The following is a 16163-nucleotide window of genomic DNA, read 5'->3' as shown; positions in this document are numbered from 1 at the left end:
AATTCAAGAGAGTATAGAAAACGCTCTAGAGACGAGGATTACATTGTCTCGGATGATGATGATGGGGAGGAGAGTCCTAAGAAGAAGAGGCGAAAGAATGTTGAGAAAAGAACAATTACATTTCGGAAAAAACAGACACAACTGCAAAATTATCCACCCTCAGAATTGCCTCAAAATTTGAAAGATTATATTAGTAGGTTGAACTTGGAGGCTCCACCATTGTTTGTTGCACAGAAGGTCTTGTATCTGAGTGACATTCGTTGTGGTCAAAACCGTTTGTCCTTGTGATAGAATATATTTTTATATATATTCTATATGATTTTATTCTCATATTTTATTATATTTTGCACTGATTTGGATATTTATTTAATATATTTTCATGTTTTATTGTAGGAAATAAAGAATTCTAAGTTCAGAAGGATTTGGAGATAAATTAGCTATTTTGGAGCTAATTTCTATTAAAATTCGGATTTATTGGGTTTCACCCGATTTGTGCACTGTTTGGGCCATATCTTGAGTTCTGGATGTCGGATTTGGACGATCTTACAGCCCACGCGAAGCTCTTGGAATTTTCTTTAATTCAGAAGTGGTCCAGTAAGCAAAGTCCAACTGAAAAAGCCCGAAAACAGAGCAGAAAAGAAAGCTGCGAATTTTGAGAGAGAATCCTTGTTGGTTTTGGAGTTCTATTTTGTATATTGATTTAAAATATTAGAAAGACTTTTATTATAGAAATAGGATCAGATTTTATTATTAAAAAGATTACCATTAGAATAGACATGAGTTACTTACGCTATTTTACAGAGGGTTAGGTTTTCTTCCCCATCTCTTCATACTTTGTTCTAGACATTATTTTCTCCATTAATAGAAGTTTTGAGGTATTTCTTGATCATCTCTTGTTTATTTGTTAATGTTTTATATGGCTCTCTTCACTATTCTTGTTGCTTTTACTTTCGCTACTATGTGTGAGTAGTTCCATTCTAGGACGGAAGGGGAGCCATGTTTGCACCATTATAATGCTTTATTTTCATTAGTGGTTTAATGGGTAACGTGTAATTCTAGTCTATATGTCTTGATGTTTGATCTGTGTAATTGGCCAATATCATAGATTGATTGTATGCAAATAAAGGTACAAGATCGAGAGATGTACTTACTAGAGGCACACATAAGATTAGCGGGACTGAAATTGAGTGCGAGAGCATCAATGGATTCCTGAGAGTGTTAATGCTTGAGAGAGATTAACAATTGCTCTAATTACATGACTTGTTGAATTATTATATGAATAGCTAGTTTTGGTGTAAGCATGGTGAACCTGAATTGTCCTAGACTTTAGTTAATTGATTTAAATCATCTTTGCATTGCTTTATTTAGTTAGTAAAAAAATCTTAAATATTCGTTTGTCTTGTGAAACAATTTGCAATAGTCAGATTAAGATTCTTGAAACTTGTCTCCCTGTGGATTCGACCCGTACTTGCTAGTATCTGTTTACAACAGGCACCGTGCACTTGCGGTAGATATTATTTTACACATCAAGTTTTTGGCGCCGCTGCCGGGGAGGCGCTAGTTTTCTATATATTTTAGTTTGATTATTTAGATTGTTTCCTTTGTCTCATTGGAGCTTTAGTTCCAATCGAGGCTGTTTTCACTGTTTTCCTTGTTTAGTTGTTCATGCCCAGGTCTACAGGAGACGTGGAATCAACTACTCCTGATCCTGATTTTGACACTACTCTACAGCAATATCTTGATCAGCGAAAGAAAGGGAAACAAGGGTCAAAGATTAAAATGGGTGATCTTCCTATTAAATCTTTGAAGAATTATTCGCAGCCCTCTCCGAGTGGTGTGCCTACTGGCATTGCTATGCCAAATATTCAAGCAGCAAACTTTGAGATCAAACCGGCGTTGCTCACTATGATCCAACAGAATCAGTTTGCTGGTCTTCCAACTGAAGATCCTACACTTCACTTGCAAAGGTTTCAACAGCTCTGCTCTCAGCCAGCAAAAATAATCAACCCTGATTTTTTTGACAAGTATGTGACTGATACTGAGAAAGAAAAACTCAAGAGAAAGGAACATGTGAAAGTGAGTGTGGTGGATAACAAGATGCATGAGTACCATACAATGAACTTGGCTAATTGGGATCTGAATTCGTCTTCAAATTATGTGTTGATAACGGCCTGGAGAAATGTGGTGCAGGATAACAAATTGGAAGAAGCGGTGATTCAGAAGAATGGCAAAGAGGAGACAATTGTGGTGATGAAGGAGGATGACAAATTGAAGTCAGATGTGGTTGTGGAGGTCTGGTGTTTTCGCAGTGAAGCAAGAATGTGGTTTGCACTCAACATACAAGCCATGAGTGAATGTAGTGTAATAGGCAAAACTAAAGATGGATTAGACATTGTTGCATAGATATTATCAGACTAATCAGCTTTGTTTAGTGTTCTTTGTTTTCGGAAAGTTGGATGAACGAGTAGTTGTATAATTTTGGGCTGCAATTAAAAGCAAAAAAGCTCAGAATCTCTAGCACTAAATTTAAATGATGGTTTGATTTCAATAGTTATAGGAGCATTATTTGAATTTATAAAGAGTTTAAATATTTCTGTGCACCACACTACTCAGAGCTGACTAGCTGTTGCAAAACACTAATTTGCACTAATTTTCAGATCTAAATATTACAGGACCTACTATTATCTTAAAAAAATTAAATTATCTGATATTAACAAATAATATTTCAAACAATTTTTTAACTTCGTTATTTTGAACATCGGTGACGTGTTTTATGACATCCTTGCCTCTTCTCGCATAATTCATCATCCACGTTCAAAGTCTTCACTCCACTTCCCAACCCAAACCCCATGAAAACCCACAAATTTTCTTGAAAAAAAACTCAACTTTCCCACAAAAATGACAACATCATCTTCATTCTCCCTCTCATTCTCCTCTTCTCTGCTCCCCCAGCCCAAACCCATCAAGCCCAAGGCTCATTCACTCCACCCCAGCAGGGCCAGATGCCCCCCCATCAGCTGTGCATTCACAGCCCCCTCTGAAACCAAGAAAAAAAGACACTGGAAACAAGGAGAGTATCCTGGTTTTTCTGAATCTTCAGGCCCATCAAGAAGTGTTGATAAAAAGAAAACCCCAATTAAGAATATCAAGAAAAAGATTGATAAGAAGAAGGAAGCTAAGGCTTGGGCTAATACTGTCACTGAGGCCTTGTCTGATTGTATTGACAAGAAACAATGGCTGCAAGCCCTTGAGGTAATTTTGTTGTTTTCTTGGAGTTTTTGTTATAAAGATGTGAACTTTATGAAATTGATGCTTAAAGTTTGTTTTTTTGGAGAAATGTGTGTGTTATTGAGCCTTTTTTAGTGAGAAATGGGCTTTTTTATTTGATATTTGTGTTGTGATTAAGTGGGATGATATTGGGGATTTTTTGGATTTGTAAGGTGTTTGAGATGCTCAAGGAACAGCCATTTTATCAGCCGAAAGAAGGGACTTATATGAGGTTGATTGTTCTTATGGGAAAAAACAGGCAACCCGAATTGGCCCGGAAGCTTTTTGATGGAATGATTGATGAGGGATTGGAGCCTACTGCAGAACTTTATACAGCATTGCTTGGTGCTTATTGTCGAAGCAACGATATTGATGAGGCTATGTTGATTCTTGAGCAAATGAAGACGCTTCCTCTTTGCCAGCCGGATGTGTTTACGTTCAGTATTTTGATTAAGGCGTGTATAGACGCTACTCGTTTTGACCTAGTAGAGTCTCTTTATGAGCAAATGGCTGAACGTGAGATAAGTCCGAATACTGTCACCCAAAATACTGTTTTGAGCGGCTATGGAAAGGCTGGGAGATTTGATCAGATGGAGAAAGTTCTGTTGGGGATGCTTGAGAGCACCACGTGTAGACCTGATGTTTGGACAATGAACACTATTATAAGTGTGTTTGGTAACATGGGTGATATTGAGATGATGGAGAGATGGTATGAGAAGTTCCGGAATTTCGGGATTGAGCCAGAAACTCGTACTTTTAATATACTGATTGGTGCTTATGGAAAGAAAAGGATGTATGATAAAATGTCGACAGTGATGGAGTACATGCGTAAGCTTTCATTTCCATGGACAACATCAACTTACAACAATGTGATTGAGGCGTTCTCCGATGCAGGTGACGCAAAGAACATGGAATATACATTTGATCAGATGCGTTCAGAAGGTATGAAGGCAGACACAAAGACATTCTGCTGTCTCATTAGAGGGTTTGCCAATGCAGGCATCTTTCACAAGGTGATCAGTAGCGTTCAGCTGGCTGGAAAACTGGAGATACCCGAGAACACGTCATTCTTCAATGCAGTTATTTATGCTTGCGCCAAGGCAGATGATTTGATGGAGATGGAGAGGGTTTTCAAGAGAATGAAAGATAAAGAATGTAAGCCAGACTCTACGACTTACACTTTGATGATGGAAGCATATAGAAAGGAAGGCATGACTGATAAGGCTTATGATCTGGAGTTAGAGAAACAGATTTTGGATGGTAGTAATTCAAAAGAAGATGAACAGATTGAGGTTAGTGATGAATCTATGTAGAACCATGGTCCAGTACAACCTTAGCGCGGGTATGCAAGTTAACTTATATAGGATCTTTTTATATAGAGTGTAATCCCAGTTCTTTTTCTTTTAGGATCAGTCTGAAATATCTTTAGATTGCATATCGAAACATGTGTTAACTATAAAGAATTTGGTGACTTGTTCTATTGAAAAATTCAATACAAATATGCAATTATGCAAGCTTGCCTATGGATGTTGGACAACGTCATATATAACATAATTTCAGTCAGTTTTACTCAGCAGCATTTTCTATACCTCTAGCTAACTTACTACTTTTAAGTACTTCATCGTTTTAAATGAATGTGTAAGAATTGATTGTTTATGTTGTTCATAATCTTTTTTTTATATAACAAAATTATTTTACTTTATGGGTTTGGTTCGTTTTTAGGAGCAGAATAAGTATATGTGATCATGATAACTGTTAATTCCTCAGATACACCTGAGGTGTAGACTAATTTTGTGTGTTCTTTGTGTTGCACAAGATAGCATTGTGAAAGTAGCAACAGTGTAACATCAATTATATGATTTTACACAGTGCATTTTCCTCTTTTCTCCTTCTTTCAACTCCTTTGAAGTTTCAGTTTCCCAAAACAACTCCATTGTAATAAGCTGGCGATATACATGAAAGGGAAAATATGACAATATTACGGCCACAAAACTAGAAACAATCTTATCTCAAAATGAACAAATGCATTCCTCTATCCAGAACCAGATGCAGCGAGTTCTTGTTTGTTTATCCCCATAGCGTAATGTGATAATTTCATTACTGTTGTACCTTGGTTTGGTTTCACCAATTTAGAATTGCTTGCATAGTACCACAACACTCCAGACATTATTACCATTCATAATAACTTGGTACTTGTATTCAGTCAAGAAATGGATGTACTGCACAACATTCCGAACCTGGTTTAGGTTAAGTGATCTGCTTAAGCACGGCTATGACTTTGATAGGCCCTAGACGGAGACCTAAGCGGTGATCAACACCTAATTAAACTGATAGTTTATGCTTAAGAGCTAGGAATTCCATCTACATTATAATTCCCACAAGATGATTAATAATTAGAAACCTCCATCTTAACGGCCTAGCCCAGGTATGAGGAATCGAGAATCCTGAGACTTAGAATAGTGGAATATCATGGCTAGTATGGCCATAGCCTTCATGTCTTGCTTCTCTGGGACACAATAAGCATCCCCATTAACTGAAGAAGAACAATTTGAAGTATAACACATAAAATTTCCAGACCTCCTTGTTGATGGTTGGACTAATAGTCGAACTCCATTTTTGAGGTTGATATGAGAACACACATATTCTTTGACCATCACATAAAGTGTTTCAATACTTCTGTAGAAAGGATGCAGAAATTGACATCTAGAATGAAGGAGAAAATAATACTAGTAGTCTAGTATTGTACTAGTATCTATATATCTATTTATACCGATTTGTGCAAATACTACTAGTATTGTACTAGAAAATAATACTAGTATGCAAAAGAAGAATACATCCCAAAATTCTATCTGTACCAAACTCTGCAATTTCACTTGCCATAACTGCTATTACTGATAGCAATAATTTGTTCAAAACTTGCAAATTGCAATGCTATAGATACTGATGATAATGTGTTGAATATGTTCTGCTGACTGCTGATCATGTGTATGGAACAATATAATATAGCAATTTGAGTTCATATGTTCAGTCAATCATGTTTTCTGTTTCTGAAAAACTGCATCCAAGGTAAGTCTTAGCAACCTCCCACCAATCCATCAACACAGCTACTATGGTCGCAAAATGGAGCATTTCAAGTTGTATGCTGAAATTTTCTGTTATGGCAGCCGGCAGGTAATGTTTCCATGGATATGCTCTCTAGTCTTTACTGCTCTCATCCTTTTATTAGAAACTGAGCAGGACGGTGCTGTATTATTCTCCTTTTCTGTGGCTCTCTCATTACTTTTAACTAGTTTCATTTCTTTCAACTTGGTGAATCTGAGACAGTAAGGCTATATTAACATAAGTCATCAGCATTTGGATAACATATATGCTACTATGATCTTCATATACTATTGACATACTATTTATCACTTGAATACAGATGAGATTTTTCATAAACTTGAGCAAAGTCTAAACTGGAGTGCTCCTCTGCAGACCCCATAGCGATTTCTGACACTCATGTTGCTGAATTTGTTTTTTTCAATCTTTGGAACTCCTGGAATATTCTCTGTGAGAAGCTCAGTGCACAATCAGGTAATTTTAATGGGATAATTCTTATATAATTGTATTCCAGGAATCAAATAATCACCTTTACGATTCAACCCAACTAATTAACAGCATAACTGTATTGAAATATAATTACAACACAATTGTACTCTGATATTAAATTACAACATAATTACACTTAACAAAGTTGGAGTAATTTCCAGAACACAAGAAACTATCTTTTGTGATGCTAGAATTCATGTCTTTCACCTCCTTTGGAAATTTAGTTTACTGATGAAATATGCAAATAGAAAGGCAGCTAAAATAGGAAATGTGGCCACAACTACAGCCACGACGCCCAAAAAATCATAACGGTACCCATAATAATCTTCTAAGAAGGACTTGACTTCTTCAGTTTTTCCAAATGATGTTATTTCTTCTGTGTTGTCCCCATACTGTGATGTAATTGCACCATACAACATCCATGATGATGGTGTAATCCAGTAGAGCCATATCCACCACTTTGGAATAGCCTGCATTAAATCCCAGAAAATAATATTTATAACTGCAAGAGGATGTCTAATTATAAAGTTTATGGCTATTGGTTTATATGTTTTGCATATATTGACACCATGAGTGCCTTTTTTGGCGTGAAGTCGAGTGTCTACTTGTTATCCGCCAGGTCATGGGCTCGGACCCTGGAAACGCCCTTTCTATGAAAAAGGTTAAAAGGTTGGGTCAATCAGGTTTTTCTCCAGACCCTAATGATGAGGAGACATGTGGACTGGTTATACCTTTTACATATATTGATATTATAATATTAACATTATTCAAGCATTAGGTAGATGAAGTAGAAGAGAGTTGTTTTACCGGTCTAGGAATTAGGAACCCTGAGAATAGATTTAAAAGCGCATAAGATGTTCCAGCTAATGTGGAAGCAACAGTTCCATCTGGGCTTATAGACACCATAAGCATCCCCTGGCAAGTGTAGTATAGCAGTCCACAGAGTGTAGAGTAAAAATACCACATTATCTTTTTAAAAGACCAGTAAAATCCTACAGCTGGATAGGTGATGACTACAAAGGTAAGTGTTTGTGCTAATATATACGGAAATTCGATGGTCACCTGTAAAAATGAAATAATGTAAGAAAGCACATCAAGACATGCAAAAAAGAGGTAGAAAAGATATTAGGATATTAGTTTGTTGTGACCTGTGCCAATGAATAAGCCCATGATGAGTACATTCCTGAATACATCTCTCTATATAGAACAGTTCGTTCAGTCACCACAACTGGTATAATCGATGAGCAATTAGTTACGCCCAGAATTTGCAATGATATGAAGATTGATGATAGTATGTTGGATAAGTCCTGTTTATCACGTCTTTTTTCAAACAAACAAAAAAAAGATATATGAGTTAGTATGTCTTTTCAGCACTGCCTGTTGCTAGCTCTGAAGTGCGGATGAGTTGGTGTAAATATCAACATACATTTGCTTCCCTTTCTGCCACATAAGTGCCCCCATAGCTACAGATGCAACGGTCATAAAAACCAAGCGCTTTATATTATAGTCTGGATTTCTCCAATATGATAAGTTTTGTTTCCAGAGGCATGCTTTGTACTGCTCCCACATGTTGCGCGGAAAACGAGTAGAAAAGTGAAGTTCTCTCGTCTGTCCCGGTGCCGTTCTGAGCTCTTTAACCAGTTGTATATTATCTCTGATAGAAATATATTATCAGAATAGACTAAGTTTAGAGAGAGTAACATGCACCCAGCAGGATTTATGAATATTATTGCACTACTTAGCTGGCTAGGGACATCGAAGGTTACGATTAGTAAAGAACTCGCCTGAACTGCTTAGATTCCTTGTAAATTTGCCCAAAATCTATACCAAGCTGTCTCTCTACAGATTCTGCAGTGATTTCTAGCATCCATGTTGCTGGATTATAGTTTTCTTTAATCTGTAGTATGCCTGGAATTGTCTGTGGAAATTTTGATTGGTATGTTATACTAAAAAAATTGTCCTGGTATGCGTTTTTTGCATTCAATAGAAACAAAGAGCTTTAGTATTGCAATCTGAAAGTTACCTTGAAGTAATCTATAAGATTACAGGAATGCTGACCCAATGGTCCTGAATAAATTATCTCCCCTCCCTTTTTCATGAGAATCAACTGAAATAGAAGTAAATACACCAATTATAATATCTCCACAGATTAGATTCATATTAAAATGCATCTTCTTCAGTGCGTAAAACAGAAATAATATTTTTTTTGTGTATGAAATCTTACCTCATCGAAGGCCTCAAATATGTCTATACTTGGTTGATGGATGGTGCATACTACTGTTCTTCCTGTATCAGCAACATTTTTTACTGTGCGCATGACAATTGCAGCCGCTCTAGCATCTAAACCAGATGTAGGTTCATCCATGAATATGATTGATGGATTAGACACGAGTTCCACTGCTATGGTTAGGCGTTTGCGCTGCTCATTAGATAAGCCACTCCTCCCTGGAACCCCGACTAAATGGTTTCTGATCCCATCAAGTTCAACTCTTTCAAGTACATCCCTAACAAATTCCTGTGTAATATGATGTCTCTTATAAGACATAGTTGGAGGGACTATAATATTTGGACATTCGTTCTTCATTTCTTGAGTGGATGAATGTTTGTCTTACAAAAAAATTGAATACCTAATTTATTGCTTGTCTTTGATTTTTTATTTTTTTTTTGTCTGAGTTAAATGTTGATCTATGTTTTACAAACTCTAAAGTCAACAGCATAATTTAGGGTTTTGCTTGATATGTGCAGAAGTGGGAAGCCAACTTACAGCCCGAGTTTTTGCGTCAATTTCAGATGACAGCCGCAGAAAAGCTGAGAAGGCTACTGATTCTTCTACTGTAATGTTGGGAGAATGAATGTCACTTTGCTCGCAGTATCCTGAGACCCTGGCAAAAGTCTGTTGGACCCTAGGGGACCCTCCAATTCTTATATCTCCTTCAGTATGCCCACTGTCTTTTCTCCCAGAAAGAACATCCATTAGAGTTGTTTTTCCTGCTCCGGTCACCCCCATTAAAGCTGTTAAAATGCCTGGCCTGAATACCCCTGTCATGTCATGAATAAGTTGAAGTCTTTTGTCTTTGAATCCTTTTTTTCTCATTTCCTGCTCATAAAATTTGCATTTGAAATAGCCATCAGTGGAAGCTGTAAGAAAACAGAACATGCTTTTTCTTTACCTGAGGATGAATAACTTACCAGTGGAGTGTCAACAAAATACTGAACATTTTCAAATGTCAAAGTCAGGGGCTCGAAAGGTAATACCATCTTCTTCTTTTCTTGAATTTCTGGCATTACAGTGTCTGTATTTTCCATCGAATGTTGCTGGGGTGACATATGAATTTTGTTATCTCTCTTAGCCTCATCTTTACAATCTTGATCTTGCTGCAGTTCGCGAAATTTATCATAAGAAATGATGGCTCGAGCTGTCCCAAGAGCTAAAATCACATGCACAAATCATGATTAGTCATTTAAGCTCTCTGCCAGCTAAAAATATGATGAGCATGAAAACAGATGAGAACTTACATTTCAGATAAGTTAAGGCTAATATAAATCCTATGTTAAAAACTAATGTAAAACCAAAGAGGATCCCGACTGATATCCAGTAATAGTAGCTTTTGAAATTCAATCCACTTTTTGACAGAACTTGTTCTCCAATAGTCAAGTTTCCTGATGTCACCTATAAACAACACAAATCCATATGAAATGTTGAGGTACATAATAAAGATCTTTTGACTTTTAGCAACTATAGATTACTAGTATTTAACATTTCCTATGTTTTCTAGTTTCAGTTCACCTTTCCCCAGCGTGGAGATTGAAACTCATTTAGAGACAATCCTATCTCGGCATATGACACTGGAGAAAGCCAGAAGCCCCACCGCAGCCAAACTGGTATGGATTCTATCAAGTAGAAAATCTGCAATCAGCAAACAATTGGCAGAATTTCACAGGAAGTAGTATGAATAAAGTTGAAATTGTACTCACGTTTTGGAATAATAAATCCACCAAAGAACATCATTAACAGTATGGACAAGCTGGTGCAAAAAGTTGATATGGCCTCGCTTTGAAATATTGATGCAATCATACGATACAAGCTTGAGGACGCTTGATGCAGAGCAAAAAACAGCAGAAATTGGCAGAAGAACCTTGAAGCAAAAGCAAGTTTCTTAGAATTTGTATTTACAGTAAGATACGCAACAATAATATTTTTCATTGCTCTCACCTATCAATCCCAGGGCTAAATCCTACAACATAGTAGGTAGGAGCAGTCCAGAGAAAGGAATCCAACAGGGAAAGCGGGATCTTTATAAGAGAAGCTGGAATAGCATATGCCCAAGCAGGGTAGAAGCTGAAATCCCTCTCTTTGTAGAAAACTGCAAGTCTTGATATAGTCATCAACATTTCTACAATTCCAGTTGTGGTAATCCTCATGATCCCAAAAAACATGCAACCCTTGTAATAATTAGCATGCTTCGAGTCTATATCCATCATTGTGCGTATATATGTGGTCATAACTATGAATGCAATTACTAGTAGCTGCCAGAGGAGTTAATAAACACATAATGTAAGAGGTTTGCTCAAGTAGGGGACTTATAGTTGATATTGGGGAAGGATAAAGTACTTACCTGCATAGATTTGATTATGTTGGTGGATAGATTTCGTCTTGTGAGAAGAACTTCTCTGTCCATGCAAGCCTTAAATAATTGCCATTTTGTCATAGAATATTTGTTGTTCTTATCCTTCTGGGGAAGATTCTCGTCACACTGGAAATCTTTAGCTGTCCTTGGAAGCTCATTATCTGACCAGATTTTCCCATCTAGGTGCCACATCTCAGATTTCTCAGAAAATTCATCCACTGTTACATATCTGTAAGGTATCTCAGATTTGAACCAATACTGTCCCTGGTCCTTTCTAGAGGTCACCTGCATGTTTCATGTGTGTGTGTGAGAATATGAACTAAAAAAAGTTATGAAATGCACATTGATGCCTAGTGCCTCATAATCAATAACTGCACCTCCTGAAGATAGTCAGAAACACCTTTCCTTTCTGGGCACCTAAAACCAAAGTTCTCAAAGAACTTGAGAACATCAGCTCGGGCTCCATGGTATACTATTTTCCCCTCTGCAAGTAAAAGTATGTCATCAAAAAGATCAAAGGTCTCTGGTGCTGGCTGTAGTAGTGAGATCAATGCAGTGGCGTCTGTGATGTGCACTAATTGTTGAAGGCAAGTGACAATCTGAAAGGTAGTGGAGCTGTCCAAACCATTAGAAATTTCATCCATGAATAGTACCCTTCTTGTACTCACAATCATTTCCCCTGCAGAACACTCGGCACATGCAAGAAGTTGAGCACAAGGCCGTAAAATAGGATGTTGATATGAGCTAAGCTAGCAGAAATATTTGCTGTCGTGCTTAAATGGGTAAATATCTTCAATATTTACTTGCTAGTAAGTTTATGTTTCTTCTGTCACCCTTGTTTAAGAAACATTGAAATGATAAAGTCAAAATTTTATTGTGTATGAATATTGAGGATTAGCTTTTACCCAGGTAATTGTTTCCAAAATTTCATTTTTGCTTTGTCTTTTGAGTTGGTATATAGTATGTTGTAAGCTGCAATTATGCTGCTATACCTGTTCTCTCTAATACTGTTCCATTTACTGACAAAGATATCAGCCTCATGGTTCATAGCATTTTTTTGATAAAATTCACTTCCTCCTATAACTAGAACTTAAAATTAGTCGATGTATCTAGCATAACTTTCCCATTCACTGACCAGTAGCTAGTCTTCTCTTCTGACCACCAGATATGCCTCTTCTCATAGCACTACCCACAAAAGTATCAGCGCAAGTTTCCAGTCCAAGTATCTGAGGAATGAACACATTTATATGAAATTGATCAGAAAAAAGGAACCACCCAGTTCACAGTTTTTTTTTGTTTTTTTTTCACATTTGCAACTTACTTTTAAAATATAATCTGTTTGGAGGGTTTTTTCTAGCCCATTGATCGATATTGCCTGTTAAAAGGAAAGGAATTGTTTGTATTAGATTATCGTTTTAATGTGATAATAGTCAATACTCAATAGTCTACTGAACGTCTTCAGCTTACCTTCATGTATGCATCTACTTCTGCTTCAGGAATAAATCCTGCCTGCTTCTCTCTTCTGCTGACTTCCGCCAAGAGTTCTGCAGAAAGAGGCTGATTTGTTAGTGTTAACTGATATCTGCAATACAAAGCTAAAACGATATAGCTGATAGTTATAATAAATTTCTGTACTGAGAAACAAAAGATTACCTTTCCTGCTTTCAACACCCTGGCAACGGGCAGAAAAATCAATGGTTTCTCTTACTGTCATCTCAGGTACATGAAAGTTATATTGACTAATGTAAGCTGCATGTTCCTGTGGCCTGAGATTTTCCACTCTGGTACCGTTATAAGAAACTTCCCCTTCAACCTGAACAGAAATGATGAAAAATTGCTGGGCTTACAAAGATAAAATAATGTGCCAACAATATGCTAACGCCTCTGTATGGACGCGAAGATTCTAAAGGCCGTGATCTTAAGAGTTTCTATTATCCATCAAGTTCTTGTTAGCACTTGATCATATTTAAATCTAGTATATGTGTAAGATCCTAGTCTTTTCCGGAAAGATAATTTGATGCAGTAATTAGTTAGATAAGATTACATACGTTATCAGCAAATTCTTCGAGATTAATTACAATATTTCTTGATAATGTGACAACAGAAGAAATATAATAGACAAATTAACTTACCTTTAGAGACTTGTCTAGTTTCCCTGCCAGGGCCTTCAGCAAAGTGGATTTCCCACAACCTGGAGGTCCAAGCAACAGGGTCATCCTGAAAGAACAGAGGTACTTATCGCTGTGAGTCATACATATTTCATGTTGGTTTAGTTCTCAGAACCAAACAATGCATTTTGTAAATGTACCAAGCAAAACTAGTTCTTGAGTAGCTATCTGGTTTCGACTCTCAGTTACTCTGAAGTTGGACATTTTAATACTTTTTCTGAAGTTAGATCGTTTTTCTCACCTTGACGGTCTAATGTTGCCACTAACTCCTTTTATAATGTGAATCTGTGCTACTTGTGACTTGCACCATGGTAGTCTTACAACCTGTCCAGAAATATATCAAGTGAGCACCACCGATAGAGAAATTCCTAGAGGGAAGACAATTCTTTTTCATCTTTTAGATAATAGTAGTTTGATGATTAAAATGAACAGTTGTCCTGACTCACAGGAAATATGCTTTTGAATGAGTTCCACAGAGTAGGAAGAGGCTTGCCATGGACCACTTCACATCGTGCTTCCACATTTACATTCCTGAACCTGACCTCCACTGCTGGCAACGTCAATCCAACCCTGCAGGATTAATCAGTCTGTAAGTTGGAATTTAATTTATGGAGAACACGTTTAATTCATCATCTATTAGCTCATATCTGTGCTTTTTTATTTAGATAAACGAAAAGAGTATTTTTGACCAGGCATCTGCTTCTGGCACAAGTCTTTCAAAAATCAAAAGTCAGTCTATGATGCATGGAAGTTGTGATATTAGTCATTAGTGATTTTAAGTCTGAATTATAACTAAACCTTGTCGCTTATGATTGCAGACTCAATACAAAGCTAAGGAATGCTCTTATTGATGTCTTCAGTACATTCATATGTATACTTGTTATAGAAGTAGATCCTCTCGGAGATTACAAACAAGGAAGGTTTTCCCAAGTTGCAAACTGTGAATTTGATGGTATGGAAGATAAGGTACATAAACTTTCTCATTTCTTTCAAATCTGTTGCTAAATTCCACCATTTCACCAGTTTCGTGTCTGAATCAGTGAGTTAATTTGAGATTCGGGTTTTCAGCTACGAAACGCATGCTATAATGTTGTCGTCTGAGACCATCTGATCAGGATGATAAATGGATTACCATCTGTCATGCTATTATATGTAAGAAATATGCATAAGAAACGGCTAAATCTCGTTTACTTAGTTATCTTAAGTTTACTATTATCTACATAAAAACTTCACTAACTTCAAGTGAACAAATAAAAGATTAAATCTGAAGTCTGTCTCTGTTGATAAATTAATGTGAACCAGAGGATTACTTTCATACTATAATCTACAGGATTGTGTTCTACTGCATGGATGGAATCTTTTGATTTGATTTTCTGACTAACATGTATTTTAATAATTAACATTATTAATGTTGCTTGCATCAAAAATTTCATTAATATTTTACAATGAGAAGTAAGCTGTATTGAATCCACACTTCACAGGTAATTAATTCAAGATTAGATCCCCTCTGTTCTTTTGCCTATTTTACTCCATGTTCTCTGGAAGTTGCGTGCAACCCTCTGAAGTACATTTGTAAAACAGTATCCATGCTAGTATATCATCAAAGCCGAAACATTACTACACACCAAAAGTAACATCCAGCATCTACGACTTGATAATACGATGTAGACATATATTACCCCCACTAGTAGCCAGTAGGAGTATAGATATTATTTTTTGGAATTCTTTTTGAATTATGGGGAAACAATAAAAAGATTAATGTATATGCAGACCGATATGACACCTTCAGGAAGTCTTGTTGGAGGTCCTCAGAGAGATTTAACGTTTTCAATACTTCATATAAAGTTCACTTATATCTTCTTTTTTAAGGAAGTTCACTGAAGAATGAATGTATCCCTTGTAAGGATGGGAACTCATAGTGGCGAGACCTGGAAATTAACAAAACCTTTACCACTAGGTTATCCTGAATCCGCAGCTTAAGAGTTGAGGCATGCATGTCAAGTTCATGCAGCAGAATATCCATTCTGTACTACGTCTGGCTCTACGTAGCATATTCATTCTGTAATATATGCTTTGCAAATTGCAGAAAGTGGTAAAAAAACGTACCTGTCCATGCGTTGTTTCATTTTCAGAAGCAGCCTGGCATTATCCTCTTGAACATTGCTAATCAGCTTCCCAATAAAAACATGTTTCTCAACTGCACTCAGCTTCGCGACATCTACCATCACTTTCTCATTAGTCTTCCCTTCATCATCGCCCTCCTGAGCATCAAACAACGACATTCTCACTCGTTTCATTGTTGGCAGCCTCTCGATAGCAGCCCACTGCAGCTCAACCTCATCGGCTCGTGTCATTTCAGCTTCATTCATCCTTCCTGCAGTAGAGACCAAGTAAGATTCTGTACTAATATACCTCAAGCTCTTAATAGGCCAACTCAGACAGACAAATGTAGTTGGTTTTGGATTATATGAGATGTCAACTATTGTCTAGCAACATGTTAATATAACAAATT

The 16163-nt window shown here is 36.8% G+C and overlaps 2 protein-coding genes across 2 annotated transcripts; one reads left to right on the top strand and one right to left on the bottom strand.

The window, feature by feature from the left end:
* Nucleotides 1-2772: 2772 nt before the first annotated feature.
* LOC108197254 (pentatricopeptide repeat-containing protein At3g06430, chloroplastic) lies at nt 2773-4794 on the top strand. Its single transcript, XM_017364828.2, has 2 exons — nt 2773-3252; nt 3441-4794. Exons 1-2 carry the CDS (start codon nt 2899-2901, stop codon nt 4578-4580), a joined length of 1494 nt encoding a protein of 497 aa, XP_017220317.1. The 5' UTR covers nt 2773-2898; the 3' UTR covers nt 4581-4794.
* Nucleotides 4795-6917: 2123 nt separating this feature from the next.
* LOC108197688 (pleiotropic drug resistance protein 3) lies at nt 6918-16125 on the bottom strand. The gene is made up of 23 exons (XM_017365377.2): nt 15758-16125; nt 14098-14221; nt 13893-13975; nt 13616-13700; nt 13137-13296; nt 12951-13027; nt 12805-12858; nt 12619-12709; nt 11861-12162; nt 11472-11768; nt 11069-11382; nt 10831-10991; nt 10643-10746; nt 10372-10525; nt 10045-10283; nt 9620-9952; nt 9080-9370; nt 8879-8962; nt 8640-8773; nt 8282-8509; nt 8004-8175; nt 7663-7917; nt 6918-7325 (listed from the first exon to the last, which is right to left on the bottom strand). The coding sequence occupies exons 1-23, from the start codon at nt 16018-16020 to the stop codon at nt 7059-7061; spliced, it is 4272 nt and encodes a 1423-aa protein (XP_017220866.1). The 5' UTR covers nt 16021-16125; the 3' UTR covers nt 6918-7058.
* Between the last annotated feature and the right edge of the window lie 38 nt (nt 16126-16163).

Source organism: Daucus carota, chromosome 8 (assembly GCF_001625215.2).
Source record: "Daucus carota subsp. sativus chromosome 8, DH1 v3.0, whole genome shotgun sequence".
Taxonomy (NCBI): domain Eukaryota; kingdom Viridiplantae; phylum Streptophyta; class Magnoliopsida; order Apiales; family Apiaceae; genus Daucus; species Daucus carota.
Note: the sequence above shows the minus strand (reverse complement) of the source record. Positions and strands in the feature narration are given on the sequence as shown.